This window comes from Phocoena sinus, chromosome 3 (genome assembly GCF_008692025.1).
Source record: "Phocoena sinus isolate mPhoSin1 chromosome 3, mPhoSin1.pri, whole genome shotgun sequence".
NCBI lineage: Eukaryota > Metazoa > Chordata > Mammalia > Artiodactyla > Phocoenidae > Phocoena > Phocoena sinus.
The window spans coordinates 29,328,180-29,354,424 of NC_045765.1; the positions used below are offsets into that span (position 1 = coordinate 29,328,180).

Sequence of the window (26,245 nt, forward strand, 5' to 3'; positions counted from 1 at the left end):
GAATTCAGAATGTCATGCCTGGCTCCACTTTAGGGAGCTCCCACAGCTGCTACTTTTGCTTCCCTGCCTTCGGAATTCTGATGCTGCAGTTAATATATGAAGACATCCTTGTGTAGTGATGGAGACAAGGCAGTAGGGCATACTAGAGCCCCATATATTTTTACGTATTTATTAATTCAAGCTGTGTGGCCTTCCCCAACCCCTTTCCCTCAGCAACTTATCAACCCGAGCCCTCAGACACTCACACCCACACACTGATCTCAGCAGGTGAGGAGGAGAGGCAAAAGCAAGCCCACTTTAGGAAAAGTACAGGAAACCAACACTGAAATGGCCATTACTGGGCATTTCAATTTTACCTGTGGTTTCAGCTTCTGCTCCAAGTGCACGCAATGAATGTGGCCTGATTACCTTAATTCAGTGATACTGGCAATAATCACAATGACAGGCAGTGCCTAAGAGATTGTCCTTGACAGAAGAGTCACGAAAATGGAGATATGGAACATGTCCGTTGAGTACAACACACAAAAGGAATAACAGGCAGATGCTCGGGGACCCATTTCCTGGGAGATGGGTAGATGGTAAAAGAGTTGAATTCACTTTGTGATTAACAGTAGGGTTGATGAGTTGATCTCTTACTGGTCTCTTCTAGCATTCTTACTCTCAATTCCAAGGGAGGATCAAAGGAGAGCTGAGCTATAGAACCACCAGAGAGACAGTTTAGTGCTGATTTGACTTCAAATGTACAAGAGAAAGTTTTAAAAAATGAATAAGAGTTAAATACAATCATAAAGTCAATTGACTTTAAGGACAAAATACCAAGGGCCATTTCTTGAATAGAAAGAATCACGAGCCAACTGAAAGGAGCCTCTCTAGCTGCAGTACAGACTGCTGAGAGGAAGCAGATTTTGTGCCTTAGAAAACCATGGCCATTTTAAGTTAGGGAAGTCTGCTGGGTTAGGGGAATTATAGGTGAGATGGCAGTCTAAGGTTAAGGATACTACAAGTCCTAGATGTGATGGAAAAAACAGGCTAAAGAGTAACGAATGAATGATGAGAAGAAGACTGAGACGTATGAAGACATTGGTAATAGGGAGGGAGTGCAGAGAAAGGCTGGAGCCCCACCAGACTGTGCTCTCTGTGTGCAGAGCTCTCAGAAAAGCATCATTAGCCATAAGAAAGCATAACTCTTTACAGGATGCTCTAACTCTGGCCTACATAGTATGAACACCAGAACCTGAGCTGCAATTACCAATTGAAATTCAGTTATTCCAGGCTCCTGCCCATTGCAGTATCTCAAGACACTCTTAAAAGGCTTTTAAAAGATTTGAAAATATTAGTTGAGATGAACTGATTCTACTCACCAGGATACCCCCTGCAGAGTTTACTCAAGTTAACTTAAACAATACACTCACAGAAGCATGTATGTGTGTAGATATGTGCCTTTATGTGGATATATGCTTGTAGCTATGTGTATTCATGGATATATCACATGAATATGTGGATGTGTGTGTATATCCCTGCCTAACTGATAATAATATACAGTGAGCTTCTGGAATCTATCTTCAATCCCTCCTAAGAAAGCAATGAAGGCACACTTAGACAGATGCAGACAGGATCCAATCTTATCTTCTATTTCACTGGTTGCCTTCTGTCACCATCATTTGCTGCATGGTCCCAATACTGCATCTCCTTGTTTACAACTCTATCCTGGAATAGTCATTTATTTGTATCAGGTCTGATGTATCAACTAGAGTTTGGGCAACTTCTCTTCTCTGATATTCCACAATTCATTCATTCATTCATTCATTCACTCAGCAAGTGTTTATGAAGCACTCATTATGCGGCAGGCATTGTTCTATCAAGCCCTAAGAATACAGTAGTGAGCAAAAGACACACACACACACACACACACACACACACACACACACACACACAAAGTCTGTGCCCTTATGGAGCTTACCTTCTTGGGGTATACAGCCAAATACATTAATCAGTAAATGTCAGATTAGGAGGCATGAGGTAGGATAGAGGGGAATTGGGAGTGGCAAGTAGGGTGTGCAGAGCTTTTAGATTTTATAGAGAGTAGGTAGGAATGTGCCACTTCATCTATGTGCTGTTTGTTAGTGCTCTCTCTCCTCCTGTTTCTTCCTCTTCTTTGTTTTAGAATAGGTGGGATTTTATAGCTCCTGAAATACTAATTAGGAAGCGTCAATTTTCAAGTTTAATCCCACTTAAAAAAAATCATCCTCGCTACGCCTGTTATTGACTTTATAACACTTTTCTAAACACTTGCTGTCTTGCTATATTAAATATTATTATTCCTAGCAACAGATGCCTACCTTTGTTTGAACTTAATCTCAATTCCATGAATATCTCAAAAACCTGCTAATGGAAAATTATGGCGTCATACGCAGGCCACCTTACATATTACCACTTGTCAAAGAATAAAACTTAGAAAGCTAAATTAGTAGAGAAAAATGGTCATGTTATCTAATTTACCAGTGAAATTCTTGGGGCGGATTGGTTAAAAATAAGTTAACCATATGGTACCATCTCACCTATTAATTTTGCAAAAATCATAAAATAATGATGCCATCTAACGCTGTTCAGCCTGTAGCTGAATTACAACCATAGTTAAATTACTGGTGGTAGTGTAAAATGATGAAAGTCATTTGATGTTTCAAGAGTCACAAAAGAGTCCATTCTCTTTCACCCATTAATCCTATTTCTAGAAACTTACTGTAAGTAAATACAAAATTATTTACTGAAACATGAAGTGACCTAATTACTTAACATCCAGGGAACGGTTAAGCCAAATGTAGTGCCTCAATCCTATATGTGGCATTCAGTGATTAAAAAGGAAATCATTGAAGATAAGTAAGACTAAAGTATAATTGAAAAAAAGCATGTAAAAATGTGACTATCCTATGTAAAAATGCATTCTGTTCTATCAACTATTCTATGTATCCAGAAGGATGAGTGTCAAAAGGGAAAATGAAAGTCAATGATTTGTTAGGAGTGGGTGATATAAAAATGTATATATTACTAATGTATATTAATATTATACATATAACATGCATATACTAATATATTTTATATATTAGATAATTATTACTCTAATATTATTTCTACAACTTAAAAAAACATAATTTTAATGTCTGAGGCAAGCAAATCATTGAACAAGTCTGTGAAACTGTATTAGATAGTGATGTCCCACTTTTTTGTTAACTGTGTCATGTCATCTTTAAGATGATATCCATCTCATCTTATGTAAAGATTCTGGGGCTCCCAACTATATTAAATCACATATTAAACATATTTTCTCATTTCTCCAAATTCAAGATTCTAATTCTCTTTAATGCACTATTTTAATTGGAATGCTGCTAAATCTGTTGACAGTCTTACAACCATTTTAACAGCCTTTTAATTTGTCGTCTAGAAAATTATAACTCTTCATTAACTTTGGGAGACACAGCATTGCAGTTGTGATATATCATTCCTCATTTTATTAACAATCTACTTAATGAAATTCAGGCTTCAAGCAGATGATGGTGATAATGTAAGCACTTGCCCTGGATTTCTTTTTCCTTAACAAAATTAAGAATTTACTGATAAGCATACTAGGAGAACAAACATTCAATTCCTCAGGAGTGTGAGAAGTAAAAACGTAAGGAAAGATATTTTTGACTCCTCCTGTATATAATTAATATCCATATGAATTTTTCCAAAATGCCAAATTTCTTTATAACACCATTTGCCACTGTAAGGCAGTACTGGGAAGCTATGTCAATCATTCAATATTTATAAACAGAATCCACTTGGATCAAAGAAGAGGAATGTCATAATCTGGTAGAGGATCTTGGTGAGCATGAAAATGACTTTCAGGGCAGGAAGTAGGTGGAGGAGAAAGGAAACTCTTTTCGCAGGGGGGAATCTGGAGGTTCTTTACTCCAAATGGCACTCACCTGTATCTGTACATTTAAATATAGTTGCGGTCTTGCTCATCGGATCTCTCACACTGTGGTATTAATAATTAATTGCGAAATTAATTATGACTAGATATACTGATCTGAGAGGGGTCTTAAGGATCATTCATGTTTCTTGGCCTCACTTTAGGGAAGAAAACTGAGACTTAAAGAGGGTAACTGACTTGCCAAGGAAATGAAAGTAAATTAGTGTCAGAGTTTGGGTAAAGGGTCGAGGCTTCCTGAGGACAGTGTGGTCCTCTTGCCAGGGTCCCATCTGGCAGCACATGTGCTGGCTGCACAGCGTCTGAGCCCTTATACTGCAACACCTTGGTAGTGCCCCACAAAACTACAGAGATGGCTATGAAAGATAGCTTCAGTGGGAAAAAGCATCTTCTCACAGGGTTTTTTTTTTTTTTTCCTTTTGTTCAGGTTTATATAGCAACTGTTGTAACACACTGAGATTAATTTTCACATAAGACCTATTTTTCCCTTGGGAATCAGACATCATTTCATTTTTCGTTCCTTTCTCATATCATGACACTGTCCTCCCTAGGGATGATTTGTTGTATAGGTGGAAAGCTTCCCACAGACACATACAAAATGAGACAGAAAAATCCAGCAATCCCTGCCTTTGTCTCTTGACTCCATCTTTTCTGTTCTGGCGTTTGTGCATTTTGGACCAGGATGCAGGAGTTCCTTCAGAGATAAACTCTCAGCGATATTTTATAGTTAGGGCAAATAGAAACTAACAGTAGATCAGATTACTATACGACCTATAGAATTTATCATTAACCGTTCTAATGACCATCTGATTAAAACACATCACAACCAAACCCAATCAAATCACCGAACTCTATGTACAAACTCTTTAAATAATATAACACACATTTAATAAATATGATTTTTATGTATGTTCATGAACATAGATATATAAATACATATTTTAATGTGCTTAATACATGTAGTATATTCTGTGTGATTTATCTAACATAGATTTAGTATGTGTATGTTTATACACATATGTATATAACTATATATGTGTATGGTCAAGTGAAATTAAAAGTATATCCTGCAACCATATGTTACAATCCTCAATTTCATAGGATTTAGCAATTAGGATGCCATTACAAAAATCCTGAGGTTTGAGGGGTAGTCATTTGACCTCACAGACCCCCTCCTTAACTGGGCTCTAGAGAAATATGACACAGGATCCCTATACTCATACAAATTAAAATTGGTTTAGCAAAGTATCATTACAACAAAATGATACATTATAAAATATGACATTGGGATATGATTTGTAAGTTGAATTTTAGTTTTGTTTTAAAAAGTACCTAAATGTTTAAACCTACATTAAAGTCAGGCCTACTTGTTCTTTTTTCCTTCTACATTAGCATAATTTAAAATACAGGTTTTTCAGGGGAAATTAGTGACACGCACAGATTTTTATGTAGAACGATGTTCACTGAAGCACTGTAATAAAAAATGCACAAACGCTAAAATTCCACTGGAAGAAAAAGATCAAATGAAAAGCATAGTGTGGGTATATCCATATGACAATGCCACACAGCTAGCTGTGAAGGAAAACTTATTTCAGAAGAATATTTTAAGAAAAGGAAAACATTCATGACATGATAAATAAAAAGAGTAGGGTACTACATAGTACATATAATTCCAAGTTTGAAAACACATTACACAAATACATAAACAGCTAAAAGGCTAGAAAATAAAGATTCCAAAATGATAATAGTAATCACTGTTGGGAGGTAAAATAATAGGTTGTTATAATTTTCTTCTTTATATATTTATTTACAAATTCTCTACAATGGATGTGAATTTCCTTCATACAGGAAAAACAAAAATCCAGGGCTAGTAATTTGAAAGATTCTTAAAGACTGATCCCCTAAATCATGCAAAACTCCATGCAGCAGCCTGTGCCCTCCCCACCTTGTCATTGCAGCTTGGTTATGCACGCAGTCCCGTGCAAATGTCCGGGATCTCTCAAACACTGGGCCAAGCCAAGCACTAATGAACACACTGTTTTCCAAAAATAAACAGCAAAATGAAGGAAGACGCTGAATTCTGAGCATTGTATGCTACATATTGATTGTAATTATTAATAACAATCTGATTAAAAAGATACCTAATAAAATAAAAATAAATGGGATTGAAACTAAGTCCCTAGCTGTCTAAGGTTCATTCGGGTGCCAGCTTAACAATTATTTGCATTTAGTATAGACAAATTTACTGTTATTATCATTTTTATTAACATCATCAATTTCTCTGATTTACTTTCACACATTCAAGGGGAATCAACATCACTAATTTTCCAGCCTATAATGTGTATGTAACAACCAAGCCTGGTGTACATCTCTCATGTGAAATTAATTCTTTCTTATTTTAGTTGTTTTGGATTCAGTCCTGATCAAATGAAACTCAAAATGCTATTTATTTTTCTCTTCTAAAACACAAAACCTCCTACTCAGAGGTCGCCAAAACTGCATCAAATGAGAGGCTAATTAATGTGTTTATTAAGTTTGCTCTGAAATAAACACATATTTTCAAGAGTGAAAAGTCTTTTTTTTTTTTTTTTTTTAAACAAGTGCCAGGTGATAGCATCCATTAAACACAAACACTGCATACTCAGAGGAGAACTTTCTACAAATATTTTTAAAGGCTCCTTTTGGCTCTGAATAAAGCAATATACTGGAACTGCCACAGGAGCATGAGTCGGGCTGTGAGAAGCCATAATCGGAATACGCTAAGAAAATGTAAGCAAAAAATTGCAAATAAAACTGCTTATATTCATGTAACTTGTTTGGCGACAGCCGTATAGCATAAGGAAAGCTGCTATAACTCATAACAGCATCTTGTAATAAAACAGCTCTATGCATCCCTCTCAAACTGTTCAGTGCTCAAATCTCATCAGATGGCTGAGTAAGCATTACACTTTGGGACAGTAAATCTGTTTCCAATATGGTGTACATTCACAGATAGGCGCTTTAGTATTCATCCTAAGACACTTCCAGCTAAGTACTTATAAAGAAAGGGTAATCATATATTTAAATATCGGGATGCTATTTTCTCTGTCTATTTTAGTAATCTAGTTCATACTACAGCAAACCTAAATGGATCTCAGGAAACCTTCAGCAAACTCAACCTTGACTCGCATTGCAAAATCTCAACCATCTCGAAGAAGCCTTCCCTTCTGCTGTGGCAATACTCTGTGCCTCTGTGGGCCGGGGTAGTTTCTGTCTGATATTAGCATTATAGAGCCCTTTTACCTCTCTGGCATGGACTTGTGAATTTCCTGAGAGCTTGGACTATACCTTTTTTCATGTCTGTATCCCCAGCTCCCAAACAAAACTAGTGACAAAGCCAGCCATAGGTAAGTGTTTGTTGACTGAGTGACCTCCTACGGTTTAAAGTAACTAGCCTGGATTTGAGGTTTCGAATCCTTTTCACAGCCCTAAGGTTTGAATGGGGGTGAAAATAAAGCAAACAGTGGATGAGGTTTTCAAGCTGTTTACAGACATTCATTTTTCTGAGGGATCCATCCCTAGTTCGAGCTTTGGAAAAGATTCCTTTTACGCTGGTACCAACCCACTGGGATCAGAGAGAAGGGACAACAGCGGTCTTTGTTCCTCCCATTTTTCTTTGCGGTAGGTACTACATCCACGGCAAGCTTACCTGCCTCAGCATAGGGACACAAAGTAGGAAAATTATTAGGGGCAACAGAAACATTCTCTTAGAAAAGTGATTTTTTAAATTTCAAAGCACCCCCTTACAGATAAAGATTTTAGCTCCTACAAAATTAGATAGTTTAGAACTCTAGGCAACTCTAAATGTCCCATTTACTACGTGGCTGGTTCGCTTTAGATGAGTTTGAGCTCTGACTGATCAGGAATGCCCACCTCCCTGCCGCCACCCTCGTCTCTGCAATCGGTTCCCTTGGTTTGTCTTTCAAGGGCTACTTTTGCATGTAGGTGTCCACGTCCGTGCCTAGAGAAATGGAAATCGCTAAACGCTGCGGTCTTAACCCATGCCGCGGCAGCATTATCTCGTAGAGAAGAGTACAGGCAGAGCCTGATGGTATTTTTACATGGGAGACACGGTGAGATTTGGGCCACAAGAAATGCTACCTCTCCACTAAGTGATAAGCAGAATTCAGAGTTGGCAAGTTGGCCCTGTTTATGGGTGGACACAGAATGGCGCTGGTGGGCAGTGAGGCTAGAGGAAAACACAGCACTCTCTGACACCCGAAAGATCCAACAGCTTTTGGGGGTTCCTGGGCTCAGCCTTCTGGGCTGGGACAGATTTTCCCACAGGAGATCTGTGTCAACAGGTGAATGCGTTCGAGCTTATGGGGATTTGCAAATAGAACTGTAGCATTTCCAAAGTCATTTGTCACTAGGATTTTCACTCACAGTAACAATCTGGTGGTAACGAACACTGTTTACAAAGTATTTCTCCATTAATGAAGACTACCCTCAAATAACACTTTGGAGTAGGGACTAAGACACCAATTGTACAGAGGAACACACTTCGTCCCAGAGAGACCTAAGACTCGTCCAGCATCACGTGGCTCCCCGAGGTCTGCCTGAGGCATGGAGCCGCGTCTTTCTGCTTCAAATTCTGGGTCCTTTTACTGATTTCAAGGAGTTCAGAATATCTGAGTTGCTGGAAAATCTGTGCAGAGAGTAACAAGTGAGGAGGGAGGCAGGAGGTGGAGAGACAGGCACTGGGGTTTCTTGGCAGGCTGGAACTCTGACTTGCTCTGATCCAGCTTCTCTATTCACACAGGAAACAGCGGGAGAGAGACGGGAGATGAAGACCGTGAGGTAAGGATGGGTGAGAACACAGCAAGGAGCTGGCGGCTACAGCAGGCAAAGAATGGCTCAGCTCACCACTTAACAGGAATGAGGAGGTGCAAAGGGTTTCCTTTGGTTCAGGGAATGGAAAGGCGCTAGCCAAAAAAGATAGCAAGGAGGAGAGCTAAGGACCACCGCTCTGGGGTTAAAATGATAATACTTGCATGGATACTGCAGAGCAAAGGGAATAATTTCCAGCTCATGCTTCCTACTTTTCTTTAACCTTGTTAAAATATAGACAGAGTCTTTACTTCACGTAGAATGTAAAACTCATAAGTATAATGTAAAACTCTACTCAATGAATCTAGGGAAAGGAACCATGAACTTGACCAGCTGACGACAGAGCGGGATGAACACTGAACTAGGAGGTGGGAACTAGGGGTCCAGCTCTAAACTTAGAGGCTTATGTGATCTTGGCCACCACAGAAGCCCCAGAGTCTCAGTTTTCTTATCTGTCAAATGAGTGGTTTGAAACAGATGGTCCCTAAGGGTCTGTCTGGTTCTGGTATTCTCCGGCCGTGGCACTTTTGAGAGCTTCCATGCCCTCATCGTCCATGCTTTCCAGAGAAATAGCATCTGTCACATCAATGACACAGCATTTGTATCCCTCCCTTTATTTCTCTCCTGCTAAGGTGTTTTAATCCTGACAGTATAATAGAATAAATCACAGCCATCAGAGATGGGAGTGACACTGGCCACACACATTAGAGATAAACAGTCAAAAATCACTCACCCATGCCTTCCCCTTGGCCCAAAGCCTCTGCTGTCTGACAACACTAAGCCTGAACTATGATTTCCATCTGGCTGCACAGATCTGAACACCAAAATAACCCTCTGCATTGTCTTAATAGCTGTAATGATACTCTGCTTCTCAGCAGCCTGGCTGTTCAGACCATCTCAACATTTGGATTTGATTTCTTCCCTCCAGCAAGTGTAGAGGGAAGTATGCTTGTTACACAGTCAATCAACAAACATCTTCTAGCCCCTACAAACAGCAGCCACTCAAATCAGATGGCTTAAGTTTAGTTCTCTTCCATTCCTTACATACAAGGGGCCTGTCCTTAGTAGGGTAACTAAACCCTCTAAACCTCGGTAAGTCCTTAAGAGTAGTGATGATTTTCATGTACAAAGCTCATAGGTTATGATGAGACAGTAATTGTTCAGTACATTTAAGCTACTAACATTATTGTTACAACTCTTTTGTCTTTGTCTTAGACAAAAAGGAGAGTACTATGGTGATAGAGAATTGGGGAAATGGATGATGGTGACAGAAAATTCCAAAAAGACAGAGTTTTCAGAATAATTGCTTGGCCTGGGGGCTAAGTCAGTCATGCAAATGGCAAATTTTCAAGCTGAGCTCTTAGCCACTTCTTTGCTTTGTTTCCTCAACACTTGGCTTAGCTGGTATTTCTGCATCTCTCTATGAAAAGTTACCTGTGAACAAGAAGCTGTGATAGGCCATACAATCAGGGATGGGTATGTTTTTAGATGACAGAGGATTGTCTGGTCTTTAAAAAGAAAAAGAAAAAAAAAAAGATTCTTCTCTCTTAAGGAAAAAACAACAACAACTATGATATACCAGAATTAAATCAGCTCCGAAAAGCCAAGGGATCACTCTCCACTAAGGGTGACTGAGGAGTAGGAACTCAGTACTCATTGTGTATAGAGGTCAGGGGAGTAGAGGCTAGCAGAGGGCACCTGGTTTGAGATAAGGAACAAAAAGGTTGGACCCACCGTTCTCATCCAGAAAGTAAGACTTATGGATAAGGGCCAAGATCTAATTGAAATGTGCTTTCATCGTGCTCTATGAAATGTCCATTGCTCATATCCGAAACTCAGCAAATCTAGTACAAGGGGTCAGTTTACTACCTTCATGTATGAATTGAACTCAGAGACTCCAAACTTCCATTAGACACACCTGAACCCCATGTAGGACTCTGGATGTTCTCTCCCTTGAGCAACCCTGGATGGCTTTTACCTATTCTCCCTGCTGCCTCTCTAACTACCTTAGGATCTGTTTCCCACAGAGAAGCCAGGGACTTCTCTACAAGGTAAATGATATTATACTGCTCTGCAGCTGAAAATCCTCCAGTGAACTCCCACTGTCCACTTAGCTTTAATCATCTATGATCTCTGTACCTGTTTCTTCACTTTTAAAATTGGGGAGATATTGAATGGATACATGTATGGTGCATGAAAGGATTCCTGGTACTTCATAAGTACTTAACCAGAAAGTATTATAATTAAAAAAACAAGACACGACAAAACTCTATGAAAGAAGGTGGCTTCTGTTCATTTCATTCCTGACCCAGTCCCTTTATAAAATGTGCTGAATCCCGTACATAGAATGCTGAATTCTTCTAATTCTGTTAAAGACTGAAAGCAAGTAGCTTAAGCTACTGCATAATTTAACGTTCTTCGACTAATCATTCTCCTGAGATGTAAACCAAGGTTGAACAAAAGTTAAGTTGTTCACACAGATATTAATTTTCTCTGTTTTATGGCTTTGTGATCAAGTCGCTTGTGTTTCCTGAAAAGGGTTAATAAAAGGACCTTGTAAAGGTTTTCTGAGAACCGAGGCTGAAATTATAGCTTGTGTTATCATTGCTGTTTTTGTTAGCCACCCAGTAAATAAGCAGGATGTGTGCTTAGAGGATGTAGAAAAGAAGCAAAACTTGTTGGCTTTCACTCAGGGTTTGGATAAAAACACATCGTGACATGCACGGCACAGGCACGTCCTAGAAAGCTCTCCGGGTACCAGAGGTGGCCAAGAGGCAGCTCTGGCTTGGTGTGGCACCAAGATCACTTGATCATGCCTGAGAATGTGGTGGGGGAGGGGGTGGGGGGTGGTCTCGCAAAGCCAGCCCTGAGTGAAAAAAACCTGAGCCTTCCGATGTTCTTTCCCAATCTGCCGTGGCCAAACCGAAACGACACAGGGGGAAAGCTGCCCTGTGGGGAGGTGAAAAGGGGATGTGGGGGCTGCAGGCAGTGCTTAGGGACCGGATGTGATCCCTCCAGATTCTAATGTGTGATGGGAATCCCCTGTTCAACAAATATTTATTAAATGTCCCCGTGCATGGCACTCTGGCTGGTATTAAAGGGGACGGAAAGTTGAATGAGGCACTGTCTTCGTCCTCAAGGAACTTGCAGGGTAGGCCTGCTATTCTGCACTTTCTGAGATCTGATATAATAGCTTCTAAGGGGAAAGAGCAATATCAGGTTTGTTAGGCATGCAGTTAGAAATCTCACATGAACTACAAACAACAAGAACAAAAAACAACCAACCAGGCAACTCTGTATTTTTACAACTTTTATGTAAAACTATTCTAAAATTAAAAGTTTATTAAAAGTTTTTGAAAAACCAACCAACCAAAGAAACAGGAAAGAAAAGTACATTTCTTATGCAAACAAAATCCAAAAAACCAAATCACAAACCTTCTAAAATTTAGTAAGTACCAAGCCACATCTTTATCACAAGCTCAACGCCTTCTTTTTAAATCAGCCGTTTCCCAGCTAAGAAGTCCTACGCTGGCAGCTTCAGGAGCTACATCTTTTCTATAGATAGTCTTCTTTTGGCCTACATGACGATGCTTAAAACGATGTAGCTGCCAAAGGCCTTAACCAACTTTGCCCTGAAAGCAGCTGCTGAGAAAAATTCTTGTGAACAAGTATATTATTTGGGAAGTGATTCAAAGGAACAAGAGTGAAGGACAGGATGAAAAACAGGACAGGAGGGAGCACCAATATAAGAATCTGTCATAGAGTTGGTCATTGCTGTGGGTGTTTAGTGATGGTGGAGCTGGAACCTTAGGCTGTGCTTCTCAGGATGAAGGGGAGGGGCACTTATCCTTAGCTTCCTATCCACTGGCTTCTGAACTTATTGGTCAAGGGAGCCCCACAGCTGCCAACGGTAGACATTCTTACACTCCACTGTCCCCGTCCTTAACGGCATTCAGTACTTTATCATCAGAAAATTCCGGGGCAGGAGATGAGGCCAGCATGTGTGCAGAGCCTATTTAAACTGCCCCAGGAGTGGCCATTCCAGCAACATTTGGGATTAACATATATATACACACTACTATATATAAAACAGATGATCAAAAAGGACCTACTGTATAGCACAGGGAACTCTACTCAATATTTTGTAATAACCTATATGGGAAAAGGATCTGAAAAAGGATGAATACATGTATAACTGAATCACTTTGCTGTACACCTGAAACTAACAAAGCTGTAAGTCAACTATACTCCAATAAAAGTAAAACAAAGAAGCAATGTGAACCACAAAAAAAATAAATAAATAAAATCTGAGAATTTTATGAAAATAAAATCCAGATTTCTCACTTTTCTTGAAAAGTCAGAAGATCTAACAACACTAGAGCTGAATTCCCAAAGGCACCAAATTACCAGAGCTGAGAGGCACAGTCCAAATCAGGACAGTCTCCACCGTGACACATGGGTGAAAACCCAGTCTGCTTGGTTTCTTGATATGTTACCTTCCCTGTGAGTGTCAGACTTTCAACCTCACTTGAACTATTCTCAGGCTCAATAAATATTCACATTGAAAAGTAGGTAGGAACCCAATATTAACATTATCCTTCCTCACTGGCTTCACCTTTCACCATACATGTAACCTGGCTGTCTTTCTTCTGAGGGTAGGTTTCAATTTGTCGTGACTGCTTTGACATTGAAGATGTTGGATCAATTGACACAATTAATTTATTACGTGCTACATTCCAAGCCAGGCGCTCAAATTAAACCTCGCTTTTAATGTTTAACAAAATGTACAACAAGAAGCAGGGGTTCTAGAAGAATCAGTCCCTTTGCTTCTTCTGACTCATAACAAATAGGTGGACCCTGGCAACCAGGGACCTATGATAACTGACACAGAGTCAAATGGTTGCTCATTATTGGTTTGGTTCGGAAACATGAGGTAATGCACTCCTGGCTACATGGCATTTATTAACCAAAACCCTCTAAGAATTATGAGGTGCTATTAAAACTGGAATTAGGGGCTTCTGCATGAAAAGTGAGATTCCAAGTCACTATGCTAAGCATAAAGCCCTGTAAGCTTGAAATGCTATTAGTTACCAAAGAAATTGTTACAATCTGTAGTCTGTGTCCTGTTGCACTCAATCCTTTGAGATGTTTCATTTATATAAAAGTACAGTTTTAAAAATACTCATGCCTATATCCAACTCTGCACCCCTCCTCCACTCCCCCACCAGAGGGTCTGATTGAATCGGCTTGGGCATGGGGACTTTTCAAAACTCCCCAGAAGAGTCTGATGAGTTGCCACTGGTCCAGAAACAGAAATGAAGTGAGGGGGTGGCCCCACTTGCTGTCCCCTCACTGCTCAGCTAGGACAACTCAGCACTTTGCTGTAGCCTCCCTGCTGTTCAAGCTCTCGGTTTGTGAAGCACAAAGTGTTAACTGGGTCATCTCCTGGCTGGGCTTTTGCAACCAATATAAATGGGGGTCAAGAGTGTGAGCTTTAACTGAATTGCCACTGTGAACTAAGGAACATTTGAACCCGAGGTTCCCAGGTGGACGGGGACCTTTTTAAAGTTGATGGGGTCACCTGAATTTGCAGTCATTTTGAGAGGGCTTTTGGGGGGCTATGGATATTTATCCTGCAGTTGACTGGATCTTTTTTTTTTTTTTTGAGGACATTAAAGTAATATTCCTCTCTTCTGTCAATGTTCCAGCTACAGCAAATAGATCCATAGAAACAAATTTAATCCACTGGAATGACTCTCTAAATAAATTCAACATTTTGGTTCACAGTGCTGCAAATAAATTGAGCGCTTTAATTCCCCATATGTGGAGTGGACCTGAACTGTACAAGGAGAGACAGAGAGGCACCTATTATACAGTCAAGGTGGCCATGGAAGAGGGGGAATTGAAAAGGAGGCAGTTCAAACTATTTTTAAAATAAAATGCATCCCACTGGGAGAGCAACTGCCCGATGCCTACTATTCAGAAATCAGGGTGAACAAAGGGAAGCTTCACATTTGGTGGTTCTGGCCAAAGAAAAAGATCTGGAAAAGGGAGAAGAATAACAGGTTCAGCCGAGAATATAACAGAGCCCATCTGACTTTTCTGTGTGTGTGTGTTTGTTTTTTTTTTTTCCATTCCCAGAAAGATCTTTCTATCCTGGAGAAAATGTGTTAAAGATAATTCTCATAGTAACTTTGGTAAAATATTCCAAATATTATAAAAGGCTATTGGACATTATTAAATAAGTCTGTGTTGCACTTATTTTAATATCTTTGCACACACTCAGTATTTGTTCTGATGGCTCCCAGCAGAGATTTATTACTAAAGTAGATCTGACTTGAGGTTGAGTGGAAAGGAAAGCAGGAGGAATACTGAGTAACTTGGTGTTATGATGGAGTTTGGCTGCAGCAGAAAAAGAGGTCTTGTGAGATACGTGTGCCGATTAAGGTGCTCAAGAAATGAATGTGAATTCATGTTGGATAGACATCAGCCCTCTCCTCTTCATATGTCCCTAGGGATGCTTCTGGAATTGCCAGGGTTGAAAATTAAATTAAAAACCTAGAACTATGCCACTGAAAATGTAATGTCTCCTTTGATACTATCAGCATGACGATTCATCAACGGGTGGGGCAGCACCCCTCCTGGACCCAGACTGTAAGGCATCCTGAGACAGACGCAGGCAATTAATTACTCAACATCTCACAGTGCCGTTTTTCTAAAGCTTCCGGTCGGAATTATATCCTGTCACCAATCGCATTGCACCAAAGGCTCCCTACACGTATGACATAGTAGGTCCCTGCAGAGACAGGACTGCAGTATGTAGCACCAGCCTAGAAAAGCCAATAGCATCACTGGATCGCCAATACTCTGAAAAAGCAAATGGTAGTGAAACTCAATATATGTGCGTCCAAGTGTGTCGCAGAAAACTCTTGCAGGTTGGCATTTCACAATGTGAGATTTGATACTGTCCTGCTGGACAGAAACACAACCCAGATTTCTAAGTGGATTCCTTTTCTGAGTCATGGAGCTTTAAATTCTTCTCATTAGAACAGGAAACAAGCCACTGATAAAAATAAATTCTCTTGTTGCAGCCTCCACCAGTCAGAACAGAAAGCTGCAAAGCACTTTGTTTATCTCCTATTCACAGGAGTCCTAGCATACACATGCTGGGGAGGCTGAGTCACTCATAAAGAGCTAATGACAACAGTAACAGTCAGGAAGGGCCAGCAGGATTCCGAGGGCTGAGCTCTCTCCACAGAGGTGATCCGGAGGTTAAGCCTTGTGGGACTAACAGATCTGGAATAGGCAGGTAGATACTCTACAAGGAAGGAGTGTGGACACGGGAAAGTTCATGCTCTTTCTCAATGGCAACAGCCTAGAGGGCCCTGGCATGCAACATAAGTGACTGAAGAGGAGGACGGGTGCTAAGATAAAAAGCAGTGATGGGGCGGGCCCCTGTAGCAAACGGGAACGTGAATGGATTGGCTATGCGCATGCCATTCTAAACGTCTAACGCAACCTGTAGGCCACCTAGGGGCCAAACATGGCCTGTGCGCCTTGACGTCGTGACCTCTGATTTAGGGGATGAAAAGGAAGCCAACTCTTGGTAGTGGAGTGGGAAATAAGACAGGTGCTGTTTTATTTATTTTTACCTGGAATGAATGCTAAGTCAAATTTAGACTAAGTAGAGCATCGAAAGGAAAGTAAGTATTTTTCTACTCTCTCTGCAGGATCTTCGGCCTCTTCCTGTCCATTGATTGCCTGTGTTCTCACATGAACCCCTTTATCTATGCTCCTTGTATATTCTTTCCTGGCTGATCACACCAAGTCCCATAAAATTATTAGCTGTCAACTCCTAAATCTCTATCCAGCTCAAGCATCTCAGCAGAATTTCAGAGCTGTACATTTAACTGCCTATTAGACATCTACACGTGCACGGCCTAAGGGCACTTCAAACTCGAAAGGTCCACAGTTACACATCCTATCTTAACCCACAAACCAGCCCCTCCTCTGTTTGAAGCCCCCGTGATGAGCAGGAACATTTAGTCAGTTGCCATAACCAGAAACTTCGGCAATGTCCTGGACTCCTCTTCCCTCCCTCACCTTGCTTGCCCCCTCAGTTGCCAGAAAAGTATTGATTTCATATTCTCAGCATCCTCTGCTTTGCTAGTCAAGTTACCAACTGGCAGGAATGAAACACCCACTCAGGCACACACACACACATCTGGTATGAGTTCCTGATTTATTTAGCCAATAAGAGAAAACGAGCAATGTACTGTGGTCACACAGGGCAGCAGATGAAACATAATCCTTTTCCTATATTTTCCTTGCCCTGGATCCATAAGAGGTACTCCGTTGCTGGTACTACTCTTTGCATAGGCAGGCTAATAAGAGCGAGAAAAACATCCAAATTCTTATAATACCACGTTTCTATACTCTGGCTTGTGTTGCCATTCCAGGGGAACTTGAACTAACTATCTTAGGCATTTCCGTTTAAGAGATTATTTACAAGCAGTGACCTTCTCTGGCTCTTTCAGTAATCTTGGCATCAGGAAGGCAGTATTCTCTCTGCAGGAGAAGAGAACGGTCAATGCCCAAGAGATCCAGAACATTATGCCTGCCTCCACTTTTACAGAGTCCTAAAAAGTCAACAGTCTTTGCTCCCCAACAACACCTCTCAAGTCATCTCTACTATCCCAGTTCAGGCTACTAGGCTCCCTTGCCTAAATAAAACACCGTCTCCTACCCCACTTCACTGACCATCTTGTCTCCCTGTAACATACTCCATCAACTGAAGCAAGCATCGTTTCTCTGAAATGCCTCCAGGAGCCAGTTTCTCTCTCCCACTCCATCTCATCTGTCCCCACACCACATTCAGCTAACCTGAACTTCTTTTAGATCCTTGGAACAACTCATCTTTGTCCCATCCAGATCTTTGCATATGTTCTATCTTTTGCCTGAATGCTCTTTCTTGCCTCTTTGATCACCCACCTCTTCCTCATCCTTCAAGGGTATGAAAGGACCCCTGATGCACAATTCTGGGTTAGATACCTCTCCAAAGCCATCCAGTATTTTCCCTTTTGCGCTGTTTATCAGACCATATCTAGTTCTATGTCTATTATTTCTTTCCTCTTTAGGATTGCTGAGTTTTGTGAGGTTAGTGACCATGTTTGCCTTATTCACTGCTGTGTCCCATAACTTAACACGATTGCCTCGCGGGCACCCCTTATTAAATAAGGCAGTGCTTCAGATGTAGAGAACAAATGTATGGACACCAAGGGGGGAAAGCCGCGGGGGTGGTGGTGGTGGGATGAATTGGGCAATTGGGATTGACATGTATACACTGATGTGTATAAAACGGATGACTAATAAGAACCTGCTGTATAAAAAAAATAAATAGAATAAAATTTTAAAATTCAAAAATAAATTAATAAAAAAAATAAGGCAGTGCTTTAGAAACTCAAAGACTATCCATGATACAAAAAAGCATGCCAGGGGAAAGACTGATGGAAAAAGGCAATTTAAATGGTCAAGCAGTGGGACAATATTGAAATGTTGGAAGCTTCCCATGGGATGAGAAACTTGGAAATAAAATAAATTAAGAAAGATAATGGTCATGACGTAGTGAACATCGATATAAAGAAGCCAGGAAAAAAAAGACAGTCTTAGAAGATTCTACCTTAAAGGCAGGAGTTATGATACCATTCCCCGAAACGGGGAAAAAATGAAAACAGATTTTGAGGAAAAGAAAATTAAGTTCTCTACTGGATTTTCTATGAAACATATTCCAAGGGCAGTTGGGAACGCAGACATGGGAGCTTGGAAAGACTGCACTTGTTTCAGACTTGAGTGCCACTAGTATTGGAGGCATGTATTATCAGGCTGGTCAATATTCTTTACCTATGTCTGATATCAGAACATTTATTTTTATATCCTATATGGCATTTATTCCATGAGGCTTAGAAAGTACTCACTATAAGCTACCTCTAGGTATAGCCTAAGCCCAAGACATGGCCAACTGAAGTCAGAGTGACAGAGGAATGAGCGTGTGTCCCATGCCAGGCCCATCTGAATATTCCTTAGGAATGTTCTGCTGATGATTGCAGAAGACTGTTTCCAATGATGCTACTCAGGGAAGAGATACGAGAGTGGGGTTATCAACAGACAACTTCCAACAGATCTCTCTCCAAAGTAAAGCCAAGTAAAGAGAATGAGAAAAAAGCCTTCAGTGTGAGGCCAGATGTATTGCTAGATTCTCCAATGACATAAGACAAAGCAACAGATTTTTTCATAAGCTAATTTCAGTTGAGATATTATCCTACTTGTAACTCAAAGAGTCTCGAGAAACAGAAGCAGTGAGCATTCAGATTGTACAAACAAGACTGTTCTAAAGGAAGTGCCATGGAGAAGAAAGAGGGAAGGTCTCAGGTGAAATGGAGAATTACCACAGAAAAAGAACAGAAAAAGGAAGACAATTCAAAGAAAGTTAGATCCAAAATTGAATGCAAAATTAACAGTAGATAATTACCGAAAGAATAACAACTGGGAAACATGAAGACTGTAATCCTAGAAGGGCAGTGAATACAACAATGAAAATCCAGATAAGTTCAACTCTCTAAGTGAAAAGGACTCTAAATTATTACATGTAGAGTGATGAGAATGAAATAATTTTCATCCAGAGTTTATATGCATAAAATCTTCTCGTAATTTAAACCCATTCCTAAGATTTACATGCCATTTATATGCTATAAAACAAACATCTTAAAAGAAAATTGTATCCAGTGACACTACCTTAGAGCATTTTTCCAATCTTTTTCTTCTTTTTACTTGTAAAATTGTCGGACTAGCAACTCTTACAGTGTGTTGGCATCAGCTGACAGTTGCTACATGGTATTTTTCATTCCTTTCTAAAAATAGGGAAATAACCTGTGAGTTATGTTCATCTTTGGGAGCAAAAGGTACGGTGCGTAGGGAGTCAAACACACGCTATCAACAACTGGAAGAGAAATTCTGGCTTTGAAGATGTCAGAAGTTTTGCAAGTCACAGGAAACAAATCGAAGGTGTGGGCGTGGGAAGAAGGGAGATTTCTGTCACACACAATATTGTAAGGGTTGGAGGGAAGATGATCACCACTCTTGCTGACAATAGTATTAAAACAGTAGTAATCATAACTGCTAGCATGTATTCAGCACTTTATTAAAAGAAAGACAACATCCATAGCATACATGCATAATCGTAAGAAAGGATCCCAATAATCCTATTGATGGAAACATTTACAAGAACAGAAAATAAGACTTAGTCTAGTCTGTGCTCTAGAATGTGATCAAGGTCATACTGATCAAACACAGCAATACTGGGACACAGACACAGTTTAACTCTGGGTCTGCACTGTTAACTGCTCTCCCATATGCCTTTCAGATGAAGCAACAAGCATTCAAGTTAGCCAGCAAGAAGATAACAGATCATCTTACATTGAAATGTTGTAGAGCCCTTCTTTTTCTAAAGGTTTTTTTTTTTTAAAGCAACAACACAACCAAAGACTAAGAAGTAAAACACTATTCTCAGTTGAGGTATGAAAAGAAGTCTTGCCTAGGGGTGGAAGAATAAATGGAAAGCAATCTTCTCAAGGTACTGGTCAGCCTTCCAAATACTGACCAACCAAACTCCTGAACTTCCCTAAAACATAATGGTTTATTGTGGCAGATAAATTGAAAGGCTGGGGTTTTCAAAATAGAACCTAACTGTTGCTTTGGGTACAGTGGAAAAATAAGTATTTTAACACAATGGTATAAACAGAAATGCTCACAGGTTTCCAATGTACTTCAACAATTATACATTAATTGAATCGATACAGGTAACACTTGAGTTTACTGGTAGTTCATGAGTTTTCAGCTCATTAGCACATGTTTAATTTACGCTAATTACGCCAAATTACACAGAGCAAAAACGTATTGCCCAAATTATTCTAAAGATCACAAGAGTGAAAATTAGTTTATGAAATGCCAAAATCAAACCTAGCCTCAAATGTGTACGTGTGTGTGTTGATGTATTTTTAAAGGGTATCAAGGGGTTAGTGAAAGTTGTTTCTGTGCTAGATCTGATGGAGAGAAGAGATGCAAGCATCCTTTCAAAAACCCAGTCTTCCTCTAGTTCTTTCTTCAACCTTGACCCAAACAGACAGCCTGAGGTACAGACACAGAATTCAATCTTGGCCCCCTCTCAAGGGACTTGCACTACTAACTGGAAAGAAGGCTGTTAGAGGGATGAGAAGCCTGGCGGAACTCTCTGGCCCACTGAGCCTTGGCTATAGCCCAGAAACCAGTCCGTTCTGCTTACCTAGGCAATAGCATTTAGAGAGTGACCCCTTCTTGGTTAGTGCTCCGGGATGAGAGGTGGTGCAAAAAGCAATGACCTAGGGGAGGGAAGAGAATCAGTGCTCACAGCCTGGCACACCATACTGACACTGGGAACTTTCTCCTACAGGGGTGGGTGTAGAGAAGCACTGTAGGAAGGTAGGCTTCCGGGGAGTTTGGGATAGTTGTGCACATGGAGGGGAATGGGCGAGAACAGGAATCTAGATCAGCACTGAGGCTGGTGGTGCTCATTCTATGTTCCATCAACATTAGGGATTATACTTCCTATACTGAAAAAGGCTTATAGGTGTTGATACCTAAAAGGTTTCTCCACTGAATTTCATGGCCTTTGACTGAAGCTGAATGGCTTGTTCTCATTGGTTTACTTATTTATTTGAGAAGTGCTCAAACATAATGGTTTAAAACACGGCTCTTGAATCCAGCTCCCTGGATGTGAAACCTGTCTCCAGTTCCTCCTATGTTTGTGACCTTGGATGACTTATTTAATCTCCCCATGCCTAGGTTTCCTAATCCATAAAAAAAGGGATTAATAATAGTACCTACCGTACAACATTGCTCTGAACATTAACTGAATTACTACAAGTAAAATGCTTCGACCGGCACATGACATGAAGAAAGTCTCCATAATTGTTAGCCATTATTCTTTTGTTATTATAACTGTTGTTGTTTAATACATCTGAAGGCTGGATAGTAATCCTGGTGAAGCACAGAATTAGACCAGAGTCACAGGTACATAAATATGCAAAAGCAGAGTTCAAACCTAACTTTAGACTCCTAAGCCACGGGAGGATGTCTTGTATATCACACTGTTCCAAACCCAACTTCAGGGTCCAAAAGAACAAGCTGATACAACCTGCCTGGGAACTTGGCTGACCTACATTATTCAAAGTGGCATCTATTTCAGAGATTAGGCTGGGACTAGGTCCGCCCAGGGATCAGACCACTGGTCACTTTTGTCAGGCGCATTAACTTTCAGACCACTAGGATGCTATTTAGTGCAGGATTAGTCATTTACTAATTACTAATGACTCCAGCGGCCATAGACCTAAGGTCAATAATTTTCTCCCTTCACACCAGGAGGATCCAGCGTAGAGAGGCCAGACAGGTAATTTGCATTGTCTCTTCGCAGGAGAAGAGACCACAACAGAAGGAGGCAGAGGAGGATTCTGTGTTGAAAGCAAGCAAAGAAGTTTTACTTTGACAGGCGTTTCCATAAGCTTCTCAGGGGAACATGTGGCTCATCTCTCCTGCTGGGACCTGGCAGGTTCTCACATTTGATACTTGCTGCCAGCCAGTTGGGGAAACAGGACAAGGTCTGACCCTGGCCCCAAATCACTTCTGCTAGCTGGCAAGTCTTTTCCCCTCTGAGCATCTGGAGAGTCATCCAACTGTGTGTGCCAAACTTGCTTGTATGTGAGAAGCACGTTTGTTTTACGATCAGTGTCTTGGGTTTTAAATAAGAATACCGTAGGAGATGATCCTGCTCTGATCCTTGCTAATGTACCTCTAGACTAATAAGTGCCGAGGTGATCCTCCTCTTTGATTTCATGAATAAGAAAATAAAATGGGAAATGCATGACAGTTTTTAAAAAGTATTGTTATTACTGAGTGTAAAATTTGTTTTAACCCTCTCTGGAGTGGCTAGGTTTCACTTTAAAAGTGCTGCTTGCTGGGCTTCCCTGGTGGCGCAGTGGTTGAGAGTCCGCCTGCCGATGCAGGGGACACGGGTTCGTGCCCCAGTCCGGGAAGATCCCACATGCCGCGGAGCAGCTGGGCCCGTGAGCCGTGGCCGCTGAGCCTGTGGTCCGGAGCCTGTGCTCCGCAACGGGAGAGGCCACAACAGTGAGAGGCCCGCATACCGGAAAAAAAAAAAAAAAAAAAAGTGCTGCTTGCCAGATTGCATCTCCTGTTCCTCCTCTCCTTAAATATGTGCTTATTTACTTCCTGCAGAGTTCAATTTTAGAACCCATCAAAGTAGATCCACTCAGACTGACTACATTTTCATGCATAAATTCATAGATGTCTTCAGAAGGAATTGCACTTGCATATGCAAATACTTCCAATGCCTTTTCATTTCTACTTTTGGCCTGCACAGTTTTTAATTCATGCAAACACATTACACAAACAAATATGGGCTCAATAACAACACAAGGCATGTGTGAATTGTTAATTGCAAAGCTAGCAGTTTGATATGGCCAAGCGACTTCCATTATTATCAATGGAGAGGAACAAGATTAAACAGGAAGAATAAAGGTATATATGAAAATAAAATCCCAAGCACTTGGTTTCATTTTATGTAAATATTAATAAGGGAAAAGGTGATAGGCAAATCCACATTTCAACAATAATCTGGGATCTACAGCTCGGTGCACAATGATCCAGAAGCCAGGATGTACCTTTAATGAGAGTTAGGAAGGAGAGGCCACATTTCAGCCCAGAATCACGAGAAACAAAAACGTATGCAGTAGTATCATAAATAAAACCAAAAGTACAGCAGAAAATGAAAGGCTTTCAACCGTGTTGGACGTGCATCACCTTTCAAAATATTTGAGTCTTGTATTAGAGATGCTCTTGGAAATAACAGGTAGGTGTCCTCATTTTTCATAGTGGATATTTAAGCCCTCCCTTAATTAAGCTGTGATTCCTCATATATATATATATTTTTTTTTTTCTCCAATTCCCACTACATGCACTTTGGGGTCGGGTGAGAATTTAACAAAGTAAAACACTTGTTGACGGTACTCACAGATCAAACACATTTGATACAGAACAATTTTCAAGGAACCCTCCCCCTGTTTGCAAAGTGTTTCATTTACATGAAGGCAACTCAGAAAATAAGAGTGAAGATTAAATAAAAAGTGTATTCTGCAAGGGTCTACAATGGCAGTGGAAAAACAATTTTAGCTGCTTCTCCACTGATTTTGTTGAATATTCTATTAAATATAAAAGTTGAACCTAGGCTAAACAAGGAGAATTTGAGAACATGTTATTTTTAGAACAACCACTGGATTATAGGATATATACATATATATTACATATAAGTGGTGTTTTCTAATAAAAGATAAGTAAAGTAACTTAAGGAAGCTAAGACACCAGGAATGGAATTCCAAGCTGCTACAGAGTAAATGTCTGTGACCCTCCAAAATTTTTTACATGAAACAAAAACCACAGTGGTATTTGGAGGTGGGACTTTGGGGAGGTAAATAAGTTACAAGGGTGGAGCCCTCATGAATGGGTTCAGTGCCCTTTTTTTAAAAGAGGCCCCAGAGAGCTCTCATGCCCTCTTCAGCAATATGAGGATACAGGAAAAGATGGCTGTCCGTGGGCCAGGGAAAAACCTCTCACCAGACCCCAAATCTGCCAGTCCCTTGACCTTGGACTTCCCTGCTTCCAGAACTGTGCAAAATAAATTTCTGTTGTTTATAAGCCACTGGTTCACGGTATTTTGTTACAGCAGCCTGAAAGGACTAAGACGCAAGCTAAGGTATCTCATGAGGAATTAAGTTAGTTGCAACATTTACTGACAGGGACATAGAACAAAAACTACAGAATCGGTGTTATAAACACATGATGCCGTAACCCAACAGGCAGGCCGTTGACCCTTGGCACAGGCAGAGCGACCCTTCCTGGTGCATTCACTGTATTTTTGTGCATACACTTGTAATTTTGCTAAGTCTTTATGTAAATCGCATACACGGCAAGGCTGGTACACAAAGCACAACACGTGGAGCCTGTGAGTCAACTCAGACACACTGCTTCTCAGGACTGTTTGTGCTTGAGTCTACCTGTCCATACATTTATAGCAACTCATGACAAGTGATAACAAAATTCTCCACGGACAGTGACTATGAAGAGAATGCCAACCGTTAGTGCTTGGAGCGAAAACATTCTCCTCCCCAAAGAAATCAAAATACTACATGAAAATTAAGTTTGTGTGAAAGTACATGGGAATTATATCAGTGGAACTGAAATTGGAATTCACCTGTGCTCCAAAACAAACAAAAAAATGTGTAACTCAGAATTTACATCACATTTTTTTTTGGGGGGGGGGGAAGAGAGAAATTAAACATTATTGTATCAGGGGTATGGTTCAAATATGTTTTTATCATTATAGCATTTGTTCAAAGAGAATATAACCAAGAAGCCCAAAGTGAGAAGCAGGAGAAATTTGAACTCTGGGAGGCTTGTGTGCTGGTTTCAAGGAAAATAGTTTAAAAATCACAGATAATTCCATGTTCCCCAAGATCAGAATCCGTGATGGTTTCAGGAATAACCCTCATGGGGTCAAGGGTCTGCTGTCTGTCACATCTGTCAAAACCTACCCTGGTAGGTCTCCAAAAGCAACTACCAAATTGTCAAAGAACTGAGTGTCTAGAACAAAAGAGGCCCTTGTATAATCCCCACAGGAGTTTGATATGGGTTAATGAGAAGATTGTTCTCTTAAACTAAACTTTAATGGGGAGTTGATGCCGGCCTGCTTTGCTCCCCATTTCTACCAACCTCTCTCATCGACGTGCAACAGTGCAAGCATGTAAGACAGCTCGGACCATCAGTGCGGTCAGCTCTACATACCTTGTCTTGGGAACTCATCTGACTCCCGGTGAACGAGGTCTGTGACTCGGTTTCCATAGTGCATCCTGCTATCGTGGTCATAGGCCTTCAGAGTCTCGCTGGAGCTGTAGGACTTCTGCGTGGGCACGCGACAGTCTTCGCTGTCTAGGGAAGAACTCGTGTAGCGACACTCTTTGCCACACCGCCCCCTGGTCAGAGAGCGGTGTCGCCGATCCTTGACATCCATTATCCAGGTCCGGCAGAAGGCCGATGCTTTCCGAAAAGTCAGGCCTGAGTTTGGGCACTTGTCACTTGGCCACCTAAAAACATCACAGGAGAAAAACCCAGATTGTGATCCTAAGAAATGTTGCTTTCAGTTCTGACTCACGCCCTGACTCAGATAAAAACACAAGAAGGCAAATTTGGTCAGCGCTGCATCATTTCTTCTGCAAACGCTTAATGTATACTTAAACAATCAGC

The 26,245-nt window shown here is 40.6% G+C and overlaps 1 protein-coding gene across 1 annotated transcript in view; it reads right to left on the reverse strand.

Annotated features, from left to right (window-relative positions):
• Nucleotides 1-26,012, reverse strand: part of TENM2 (teneurin transmembrane protein 2) — a 1,008,125-nt gene extending 982,113 nt beyond the window's left edge. The window contains exon 1 of the mRNA XM_032628422.1: nucleotides 25,787-26,012. Coding sequence (XP_032484313.1) covers nucleotides 25,787-26,012 — 226 coding nt within the window. The remainder of the gene's footprint in view (nucleotides 1-25,786) is intronic.
• Nucleotides 26,013-26,245: the final 233 nt, after the last annotated feature.